Source organism: Egretta garzetta, unplaced genomic scaffold (genome assembly GCF_000687185.1).
Source record: "Egretta garzetta isolate BGI_Z169 unplaced genomic scaffold, ASM68718v1 scaffold615, whole genome shotgun sequence".
In the NCBI taxonomy this organism is placed as follows: domain Eukaryota; kingdom Metazoa; phylum Chordata; class Aves; order Pelecaniformes; family Ardeidae; genus Egretta; species Egretta garzetta.
The window spans coordinates 1,649,855-1,661,720 of record NW_009259857.1 but is presented as its reverse complement, the minus strand read 5'-3'; the positions used below and the strand labels follow the sequence as shown (position 1 = coordinate 1,661,720).

The 11,866-nt window shown below is 41.1% G+C and overlaps 1 protein-coding gene across 7 annotated transcripts in view; it reads right to left on the bottom strand.

The window, feature by feature from the left end:
- Positions 1–22: 22 nt before the first annotated feature.
- WDFY3 (WD repeat and FYVE domain containing 3) overlaps positions 23–11,866 on the bottom strand; it is a 141,774-nt gene continuing 129,930 nt past the window's right edge. For 5 of the 7 annotated variants that reach the window (XM_035895518.1, XM_035895519.1, XM_035895520.1 and 2 more), the window contains 10 exons: positions 11,167–11,314; positions 9,965–10,119; positions 9,363–9,521; positions 7,635–7,814; positions 6,370–6,552; positions 5,394–5,490; positions 4,011–4,340; positions 2,834–2,945; positions 2,299–2,496; positions 23–1,453 (listed from right to left, as the gene is read on the bottom strand). In XM_035895518.1, the coding sequence (XP_035751411.1) occupies positions 1,333–1,453; positions 2,299–2,496; positions 2,834–2,945; positions 4,011–4,340; positions 5,394–5,490; positions 6,370–6,552; positions 7,635–7,814; positions 9,363–9,521; positions 9,965–10,119; positions 11,167–11,314 (1,683 nt within the window). In that variant the 3' untranslated portion in view covers positions 23–1,332. Of the gene's footprint in view, positions 1,454–2,298; positions 2,497–2,833; positions 2,946–4,010; positions 4,341–5,393; positions 5,555–6,369; positions 6,553–7,634; positions 7,815–9,362; positions 9,522–9,964; positions 10,120–11,166; positions 11,315–11,866 lie in introns of those variants that run through there. The other 2 variants (XM_035895522.1, XM_035895523.1) reach the window with 2 other exon arrangements.

Genomic DNA, 11,866 nt, shown 5'->3' with positions numbered 1-11,866 from the left:
CCCCGCCCCCCCACCAGCCCAACCAAAAACCCACTGGCAAGACCTCATTCAGAAATTAAGTCCATGGGCCTATCTGATGCATGTGTTCCAATCCCAGTGGATAACAGTGTCTCTACTTCATCCCGTATGTAGTGCAAAATAAATGACAGAGTAGTAAAAAAATACTGCAATTAAATTCATATTGGAACTTAAAAACCATAATGGAAATCTACTGCCGTCCTCAAGTTGATGCCATGTGCTGAAATGCGAAGATAGCTCTCAGAAGCACTTCTGACATGGCTAATATCACTCTATTTCAGAGCAATGCCTATTGTTCCAAAAGGTTGTTTTGCAAACAAGCTACAGGACAACAGCGGTTAAATTCTATGCACAAGGAATTCATTCTGTACCTATACGCAAGCCAATTGCTATTGACTAAGGATGGTAAAAGCTGGTTCTTGCACTGCATGAATCAGCTGCTAATGAACATTAGGTAATTTAACAAAACTGCAGCTCTGACATATGTATAAAAAAGGCCTTATTAAATATGAACAACACTGAGGTGGTAAATAGTTTGGTATAAAATGCAACACAAGTGTACAATTTAGTTCCTGGTTATCTTACAGCTAGAATAAAATACTCCCAAGTCCTATTCTCAAAAATGTTTTCTTTTGAAAAAATCCATGTAATTCTATGAATAGCCTTACTTAAATAAGATACTGCGGGCAACTGAAAGAACAAACATGCACAGACTGGATTTTTAACAGAAATACGCATAATGCCTTCGAGTTTTCTGGTTTTTTTAAACATTCGTATTTAAATTGATAGATGAGATAAAGATGCCACACAAAGTATAGTGGTTAATCTGAAGTCCCATGTAACAGGCAGTTAAGTTCATATTTAGATAAAAAGGCCATTATACCTATTTACAATATACACAGTTACTTGCGAAGAAGGCAGATTTACAACTATCTTCTAAAAAGCCTTCCCCTCCCCCTCCCCCCGATAAAGATGACTAGCTCTACAAAAACAAGACAAGAACGGGTGTTTAGGATAAGTAAGGATTTTCTCAATAGCCACGTCAATGTAGGTTTAGGGGTTGACAGTTCTATTGGATTTGTGGTTATTAATCACGTCTTCCTGGACCTTGTTCTTCTTTTAATTATGCTGTTAGCCTCATTTACCTTCTGTCAACACTAATCAATCCAATGATCCCTTTTAGTGCTTAAAACTCAGTAAAAACTTAAGTGTAAACAGACAATATTCTAATCCCTTCTGATCACTGCACGATACTCTCACTAGTTCTTGGAGTGACGGTGGGGCTGGATGGGGTCTCTGTTTGACAGGACCCCATCAATTTCTGGGCCCCTCCTCTGAACCCCGCTCATGCTGCAGGTTGTAGAAGCAGTTCTGGCAGACTCTGACTGGGGATGAAATCTTCAGACGCTTGATTTCGGACTGAAACCTACTGCACCTGTAGAGGAAAACAAACATTGCTGTGAACACAGGTCCCCTCCTGACCTAGCCATTTCTGCCCATGAAATTGTCATCATGACTTCATATACCAGAAAACTGTCCAAATTTGTATTGCCAAAGAAGTGCAATGCAGCGTGACAGAAGCAGAATTTAACTTGTATGATCACCACAGAATCAATGAAATGACTCTACATGAGAGGTAGCTTAAAAACAGCTGTTGTCACCAGTTTTGACTCAAGGTACAGCTACAGAGATGAATCTAGAAATACCGTCTGACCCAGTGGACCAGAGAGGAGACTCCCACCTCAGCTCCTGGGTAAGGGGAGCGCACATACACCCTTCTGTGTCATACATTTTCCTGTCTGAGGCTGCATGCTACTGGCTCCTACATGACCATCCCTACAGTCCCGCACACAGTTTACATTTTGACTGACAAGAACATACTGACAAGAACAACTAGTTGCTGCAGAAGAAGTTTGTTTGGGGTATGGTGGGGTTTTTCTTCGTTTGGCTTGGGGTTTTTTTGTTTGGGTTTTTTTGTTTTCTTTGCTACCTTCATTTGTCTAGAGTTTTTCCCAGATGGGCAACAGAGATTTTCAAAGCTGCAAGCAGATTTCATTCTCTCCAGATACCCGTCTTGCTAACTGGATTTATAAACGGGCAGGTCTGTCTTTTCTAATTACTCCCTGAAGGTTTTGAGAGTTTTGATGTTTTTTCTTCATCAGTTCTGTTTTGGTAAGAGAAACCTCACTCTATCAGCCCAGTTCCATGGTATGCAACAGCTTCACCCAGCCTAAAATTCTGTATGGAAAAGAGCCCAAAGGAGACTGTTGGCTGGCTTACTTCTGGCAGAAGAGCTGTCCACAGTTCCTGCAATGGTGACGCCTCTCAGTGAGTGAAAACCGGACTGCGCAGCCCGAACAGCTGTCTCCTCCCTCGTCCTTCACCCAGTGATCAGCTGCAGATCGGCCAGGCTGATCGCTTACGGACCAGCTGAACACTCTGCCTCGACCATCCCCAATAAGAATTCTGCTGTGATCCCTGCAAGAAAAAAAGCAAAAGTGTTCCTGTAACAACTCTGGCACAGCAATGTGCAGACATCAATGACAGATTTTACATGTCAGAATATGTAATATGTTAAACTACTGGCATAGTAACCAATCAGCAAATTAGCCTGGTCTGAGAAATGGACAACACTCTGTGTAAGACAATGCAGCTGAATGAGTCTACTTATTTTAGTATTTTTTTTATCTCAGTCCTTGAACAAGTCTGCCTTAAACAGAAGCACCACAAAACATCATTATGCAAAGAACAATGGCTGGTTCGTACTGCTTCCCACTGAAACAATGTTTTAAGCAATCGCTTGCAAGCTACTCACTTAGAGATGCCAAGCGCAGTGATTTCTGCTGGATGTGCGTTGTCTTTGCGATCAAATGCTGTGTGCATAGTTAGTTTGCTTCTAAACACCAACTGACGCTCCCATCTGTATCCTAGAAATGAACGAGAAGTAGAAAGGGAAAAAGAAAATTTGCTTATTCTCATTTTTTCTCCCTCCTCCCTCAACATACCTGTATGTGTGACTTTATAGAAAGAAAGAATATCCCGCCAGAGATAACGCTCTGACTCAAATTTCACTCAGGGAAAGCACATTTTTCAACTGCTCCCCATTGCATGTAAGAAAGGAGAGGATACGAAACAATGCACGGAGCCTACAATTTCTCTGTGCCCAGTAGGGAGCTGCAGAGAATGGTGACATACAAGGAAGGAAGCTGTACCAAAGCCTGACAGGACCAGGATAGTGTCATTTTTTTGTTTTTTATTTTGTTTTCTTGATTTGATTTTTAAAGTCAAGACTCAGATTTCCAGCTGTCATAAATTTTCTTCATTAAAGCTCATATGACAGTGTGTTTTGGGCATGTGGCTGAAACAGATTTGATGACATACCAGTGTTTTGGCTGCTGTTCAGCAGTACTTGCAGGGTGTCAAGGTTTTCCCTTTTTCCCCACTCTGCTCCCACCCCCCCTCAGGAGTTTGGAGGGGACACAAGCTAGACAGCTGACTCAAACTGACCAACAGGATATTTCACATCATATAACATCAAGCTCAGCAATAAAACTGAGAGGAGAGTTTTTTGGGGAAGGCAACCATTTGCTCAGAGACTGGCTGGTCATCATTCTGCTTGCTGGAGGTGACGAGTGATTGCCTTTGCATCACTTCATTTCACCATCCTCTTTCCTTCACTTATTGAGACTATCCTTATCTTGACTTGCAAGTTCCCTTGCTTTTGTTCTTTCTGTTCTCTCCACGGTCCTGCTGCAAGGGGTTGCTGTGGTCACAGTGGCGAGCAGCTTTGCTGCCGGCCAAAGTAAACAGACCACAGCTCCTCAGGAAAATCTTGAGCAACATGCAACCTTTGACACACAAATTTTTCTCTTCACTGACCATTTTGGAATTTATCAGCCAACCCTGCTTAAAGCTGCATAGACAGACTGCCTTAGGGGTCAGTGCTCACAGCGCATTTATCTAACAGAGGAAGTGTGCCCCATTTCTTTTACCTGGTTTAAGCTTGCTGTAGTGCCGTGCTTCAGCATAGCTGGGGTGCGGGTGGTTAACCTGAGCATGGGGATGCATTTTTGCTTGTCCCTCAGAATAATTCACAAAGATAAAGCCATCTTTCTCATCCAAGCTGAGCTGGTCTGACCAACGCCTGGAGTCATCAGAACCGCTGTCTGCTGACCATGCTGCTGCTGCTCTGTTTGATGATGACCTAGGCCTGTGGCTGGTGCTGCTTGGTTGACTCTGGCTCTCCTGCAGTTTCATGTCCTGGCCTATGCATGGATCGTCTGCCTCAGAGTCACTGCTGTCCTCTTCGTGGGCTTCTTGCCCTGGATTCACCCAACAGGAGAGAAGATGTTGTTAGCAAGGCTGCTTGTGGCCTGACCTTCTTTGCTATTCTGCTGCTGCACCACCTACAACCCAACAGGTAGCACCACAGCATGACCAGAGGGAGACTGCATGCAGGCATCTCAAAGCCTTTGCAGAGAGATCAAGCTCCTGCCAGGACTCACACTATTAATCTTTTTTGCACCGGTCTGTCAGAAAACAGCATTCCTTAGCTGAAACTATTTCCTATGATAGTCTGTCTGAGGTAGGCATAGACATAATGAGCAAAATTTTGAAGAATACTCAAGTTAGCAAAACCAAATCCTGCTGCTTTTCAGCAAAATTTACACAAGTAAGCACAGTCAGCTATGCTGAAACTCCAATTGATTGAGAAACATGATGCAGATTTGTTAATAACAGGTTTTGTTAATAGAAAAAAGCAACTGCCAAAGATATTTATATTTCTAGTGACACTGAAAAAAAAAAGCTGTATTTATGTAATAATTACTGAGTATCATGCGACCCAGATCCAAATCCAGATCCTATCTTCAATGTGCAGAGGGCAAGAGGAAGATGAGATGGCTAAAAGAAGCACCCATCAAGCACAGACTGAAATCTTCCAACAGGGAAAAAGTATATGGCCAGCACTGCTTGTCTAAACAGCATGCTGTTCCGTCATTAGGTTTTCTAACTCTGCTGTTATGCTATAATTCAGTTTCAAAATTTAAAAAAAAAAAAAAGTCTAGCTTTTGGACAATGGTAGCATCTGTTGGGCTCACCAATAGCAGAAACAACCACACACAGAGAAGTTCAATCTTCACAGGAAAAAAGGTACTGTGGGCATGATATTTTCTTACTCATAGCAGTATGAAACTACCATAAGCAAGGTGTGAACAAAGAACTCTGATGCTCTATTTATTATGCCTACTGGATGTCTATTGTCTTTTGAGACAAAATCCCCATCATCCATTCTGCACTGTAGGACCACAGGATTTTACCTACATATAGCGAAGAGCAGATAACAGGCAAATACAAAGCACTGTCAGAAGACATACCTATTTGTGCTTCCTGACAATCCTCTTGCATTTCCAGCATCTCCACAGGCTCTGGAGCTGGTGTTTCTGGTACTTGCAAAAACTCCATCCGCCAGAACTGGAGCAACAGGTGACAAGCAAAGTGGCATGTATTGAACTCTTAGCTTTCTTCTGAGCTACTTCTAGAGTTAAGATGGCTTATTAGAACTGTGCGTTTGCACTGGTAGCACGAGAGGCAGGTCACATCTCCATACTAAGCCCTGTTTTGGGGGGCTAGATACTATAAGAGGACATCTGTGTTCATGCCTGCATCACAAGTGAACGGGTCTTGTGCTGTTATTTAACATCTTAGCTGCTCAAATAAAAAAATCCACTCCACACAGCAATCTGACCAGCAGACTCCAGTTAAGGCAGACCCAGGGCTGCACACAGAAAAGTACTGAAAACTGGGTTAGACTCGCAGTGATTAGAGATGCCACTAAGTTCTTCTTTTCTTTCTAGGCAGCAAAATGAATTGTCTCAAGATGTGTAGAACAAAAATGGTGAAAGAAAACTACAATCTCCAGGCATGAAAGCTGGGGACCAAAAAGTGACCAAAATAGAGCAGGACAGAAAATGTATGCTGCTGACTATTGCTAGTTACCACATCACAACGGGTGCATTGAAAAGAGGAAGGAAAACTGAAAGACTGCATAGGGATGTCAGCTCACTGGAAGAGTTTTCCATGAATCTTCAATGTCCATCTAACTTGCGGATAGGATACAGTGCACCACCCTGTGCAGAAATGGCACAGCTGGTTCCAGTGCCAAAAACAGTCTGCATTGTCTACCCAGCCTGGACTCCCTCCTTCCTGCAGGACTAATTGCACCCAAGTATAGCAGGACTGCTTTTGGAACCTGCCAGGACACCGTGTTGGATAGACATGGCTTCTCTAACTAGTACTACTACTACCAAGGCATAAGCTTATTTTTTCTGAGCAGTGATTCCTGGTACTTACCCGGACAACTCCATCCGAATGGCCAGTTACTATGACATTCTGGGTATCCCACTCATTCATCTCTGACACAAAGCAACACATTATTTGCTGGCTTCGGCCAGTGAAAGTGTTTACGCTTGCAGTAGGGCTGCCATTGATGCTCCATACATGGATGTAGGTGCCAGCACATGATACAATATCCCCCTGCAAAGACAAATAACGCCTCCATATTTCAATGTGATTCAATACAAGTCTCAGGTTTTCTTCAGCAAAAACATAAGCTGGGTTAATTTACAAGCCAAATTCAGCCATCAAGGCTGGCACTTTTCAGGAAGTTCTATTCAAGCTGAGGTTGGCAACCTAAACAAACCTTTAGGCTAGACTTAGTAGCAACCTATTTGTTGTACTTACAGCATACAATGAGTAGACTTTTCACTTTTCACAGCATAAGAATCTAACACATTATTTTCAGTACTTTCTCTTCTCAGTTTTCAAAGACTCTGCTCATGTTGACTCCACTTTTTTTCAAAACATGTACCACCTTAAATTTTATTTGCTTCCTTATTGGCAAAAGAGTAAGAGATGGTCCAAACCGGTGCAGAGGGGAAACAGGAGTTGCAATCTGAAACACTGGCAACACTACAACCACCAGAATACTAGCAGCAAATAAATTGTGCCTCTTGCTACCCTCTCTGTTCATTACAGCACCGTTTTGTGTTGATTTCAACCACTACTTCTGCTCCAGTTGCAATATGGTCCATCCAGCCCTGATGGACCAGCTACATAAAGTTTCAACACAGGCAAATTCTTTGATGTGCATGGGAGCTGGATAAATGGCAACCTGTAAGTTACAGGACAACCAGGGAGACAAGCTTTTAGGATATGTCTGTTTCCACTACAGTTGTCACTACAGCTTCATCCAAGGTATTTTCTGCTTCCTTTAAATTAAGCGTAAGAGAACAGAAGTCAACCAAAGTCACATATCAAAACCTTTTCTTAGCTCCCATGGCAGGTTTGACAATTGACTTTGAATGCCCCACTAGCTAAGCTGATGCCAACACTGTTAAACCCTTCCGAGTTCAAGCCACTTTTGCGTGAAATAAACTCACATGTCTCTGGATAAAAGACACAAATTATTCCCTAAACCAGCTAATTAGTTTTCAGATTAATTATACAAGTTTTGCTGAACCAACAGAAGAGCCTAGTTTGTTTTTCTTTGGTTTAACAAATTCTGACTCTTGCTACTGCTCCCACTGCACACTGGTGAATGGTATTCGGCTTCTTACCGTTAATTCGTTTATACAGAGTGCTGAAACTGGAGCCCTGTGACCTCGAAGCTGTGTTAGAAAAGAGAGTTTATTCAAATCCCAGATGATGCAGGTGCGATCCCGTGATCCACTCACAATTATGTGGTAAGCTAGAGATGCTGTTAAGCATGTGACAGTATCAGTATGACCCAGTAATGCCTGCAAAACAAAAGTCAGGAGGAACAAGCTACAATCAGGAGAGAGCACAAAAATGAGCACATTAAACCCACTTATCTGAAAAGATTCAGATAATGCAAACACGAATATACTATCAGAAAATGCAACTGACTGACAAGTATTCAGTTGGCAACTATTTTAATAATTGAAAATGATAGGAATAATATTTTTTCCATTTAAAAAGTACTCTCACAAAACCAAATTTCAAGGGTCTAATATTATATAGCCTTTTACTGAAAAAAAACCCAAAATAAATTTCCAACCCATTCTGCATCCTCCGTCTGCATCAGTAGCCTATTTATAGGGTCAGTACATGTTCCAGGCTGCACCTGAAATTACATTCTGAAAACAGAAAATCTTTGTAATTATAAACTCCTATATCAACTTCTGTTGATGTTCAAGAAAAGATAAAAGAGACAAGAAAGAGCTGTAACCAAAAAAGGCAAAGTCAATTGGAAGGAGGAGAAAACTAAAAGCATCCACTTGTATTAGACCCTGCTTTTACATTTTAGGCTTAACCTAACCATTGGAACAGGAGTCTGGAATACAGTCAGATGATTGAAGCTTACTCAGTTACAAATCATTGGCTAAAGTACAGTAAATGGCCTTCAATATGCTGCCCTGGAATTCAAGATACAGTGTTTTATCTTGCACTGCTCTTACACAGCTTTGGACAATTGTTGGAGACTGCACAAGGGATGTTACTAAATAATTCTCTACATTTCTTAAGTTTGAGTGGAAGCTTTCCCCTGGAATAAGTCCTGCTATTAAGATGCTAATAGCAACAGTAACACTTAACAACCTAGCTACTTACAACAATACACAGCTTCTAGAATTTTTTGAGGTCATTGCGGGGAGTACGTGTGTTGTGCTTGTAGGTGGGTTTGTGTGGTTTTGGTTGGGGTTTTTTTTTTTTTTGTTTTGTTTTGTTTTTTTTCAGTAAACTCACAAGACTTACTTCGCACTTAGCTGCAACTGACTTTAAAGCACAGGTGCTCATGTTAGATTAAAAGTTATGTTTTGAATTAACAAAGAAAGAAAAACTTAAGGTGATCCTGAACAAGTATACTCTGCTCCACAAACGTCACTGCCAGAAAGAGTAAAGTTTTACACTGAAGTGTAACTTAAATTTACACATTTTAAAAGAAAGAAGTAATGAAAAATTGAAAAGGGAAAATGAACCTTGAAGAGATTCTCCTTCATTGCCCTCCCTGACACAGTTTTCAGATGGGTGTATCTTACATACAACACTACAATAAAGCAAGTGATTTCACAAAACACACCCATATAATTTTGTTAATATCACTACCAAATTCCCGTTCTCTCCAAAAAGCTCCAGGTGATCAACTATCCTTAAAAATGGTGCAATTTTTAAGACACATTTTGCCCACTTTCAATGCAGATCAGTACCTTGAACTACTCAGTTCTCCAAAGGTCTGCTGGACTCATGGTTTCAAAGCAATATCCCTTTCATAATTCCTTTGATCTTGTAACATAATTTATGTAAAAGGCATCTTTATTGTATTTTACCTGTTTCAGTGTGAGGGCTTTAGCTTTTTCTTTGGAGATGCCCATTTCCCACACACACACCGCTGTGCTTGTTCCTCCAGTAATAACTAGTTTGGGGTTGGGGCAAATGGCACACAGTATCTGACCCCATTCTGACAAACATTCATAAACAATTACTGCCTAAAAATAAAGACAACAAAGAAGAATTACTTGCAGAATTAGTGTTTGGTAGGATAAAAATAAAAACCTGTGCCACCCTGCATGCTGGACCATTAAGTAACTAAGATATCACTGCTACCCCTTAAGCACTTCTTCCTCAAACAGAAGCAATTCCAGCCTCTGCCGTAAGATGCCTCCTGAGAGAACATGAGAGATGAGCCTGAACTGCATAGACTTAATTCATTCATGTTTTGCAGGCCTGGTAATAAATTATTATTAATTGGTTTAAGTAATTCTGCCAGTGTTCTGTTGAAGACCACTGGATAGGGAGCAATAAAACATGTGCAGTACAAGATTATTTCATTCACACGTAAAAAAAAAATTCCATTGCTCTATTTTTTCATTATTGAGTACTAATTGCTTTTGGTACAATTCAGCACTGAAACAAATTTCAGATTACAAACCTTGTCCGACTCGTAGGTACCCAGTCTACAGCTGAGGTCTGCATAGCCCCAAGCAAAAGTTTTATTCCATGTAGGTGGGATGAGAACCTTATTCTGTTCTACTGCCAGAATGCCTTTATCAGTACACACAATCTGTCCCACAGGCTCCTTGAGCTCTAAAACAGAAGATATGGTTATGTTTTATCACGAGCACAAATACTATCTGATCCCATTAAATACCTCATGCTCTGCAAAAGCAGGATCTCTGTATTGTCTGTTATACAAATCTTTGTTTCAACTCCAACGATGGCAACTTTACTACCTTCCTAACAAAGGCAGGGCTAAGCACTATCAGTAGTAGCGAGAACACCCTGAGGACCACAAATAGCTCTGATCCCACCTGTGATGCTACACAAGGTGTTCTTCAGACAAGATGTCTGTGGTCATTAAAAGTGACTGTACCATTTTCGGCACAAGAAAAAATAAGGTTTTGGTATTGATTCCAACATCTTGGCCAAGTGTTCCCACAGGCTACATTCCCGACTACAGCCCATGGTGTTCTACCTGTTTTTCCCCAAGCTTTGCAAATACACATTAGTGCTTTCTAATTTCCTGTCTTAAGAGTGTAGCCCTGCTATGTCCTGTATAACAGTACATCCTTCTTTCCTTACAGCAGGCAGGCACAGATTCATTTAATCAACTAGGAAAGAAATCACTGTATGGCATTTACCTGCCTCACCAACCACTAACTTTTGTTCAGTCCAATGTCAGGTATGAAGTCAAACCCCACCTTTTCCCCTCTCAGTGCAGCTACCAACACCACCCCTTCCTGCCAACATTTCTCAGTATTTCTTGGCACTGTGATAAAGAATCCTTCGGCTACAAAAATCACAAAAGTAGAGGCTATTGCAGGCCCAGAAGCAATGTACTCTGAATATTGTTTGTTACATTAAAACTTTAAAGAGGTGCTTTGGCACAATTTCATCCCTCTATTTTAAAAAAGTTATACTAAACTGGCACAGATTTGGTGCTTCACAAATACACTTTAAGGTAGCTAAGAGCATGATCTTACAGCATTAGGATATTTTAAATTTGTCTTTCTCACAAGAATAGAGGCATTAAGAACTTTAGAACTAAAGAAAACATGGAAAAGGACAATCTTGCTGAAACTCTGAATGCCCCGGCAAAGAAACAGGAATAATTACCATGGTTTTACAGTTTACCTTTTACTGGGGCAAGAGATGGCCGCAGGTTGTCCAAATGATGGAAAAAAATCTTGTCACTTGTGGAACCAGGGGGCACAGAGGTTCCCACAGCCTCTCCATTCAGTCGGCTTCTAACGCGCTTTGGTGGATGTGGTTTTTTAAAGAGCTGAAATTCATCAGGAAATTATAATAAAAAATTACAGGATAATCCTTTTAAGCTTGTGCTCTTGTAAACCATTTCAATAGGACTTGAATAAATAATACAAAAGCCAACAAGGATATAACGAGCAAAGTATCTTTAAAGCTACCTCCAGTTGCAAAAGCAGTTGAAGTAAAGCAAGCAAAAATCCCAAAGTTGCTGCATAATGCAGTATTGAACTCTAACCTAGGACAAACTGAAAGCTAAGTTTTGGTTTTGAAACAAACTGTGTCCCACAAACAACAGCTCGCGCATTTGCAGGCGGCCAAGCTACCAAAGAACAGAGTAACAGCATGGACAACATACAACATTCACACACAAGAAACGCATCTTGGCACCTGGTTATCTTCTGCCTAGCTTTTCATTCTGAGTGACTGAATTTCCATTTACTGCTTCGGTGACCATTCCTGGCATCTCAGGCAGTGTTAAACAAGCCGATCATCGCTTCTAATGAACTGTGATCATCGATGACACACGCTAAGGTTTATCACTCAATAAATTCATAATAAACATCTTGGA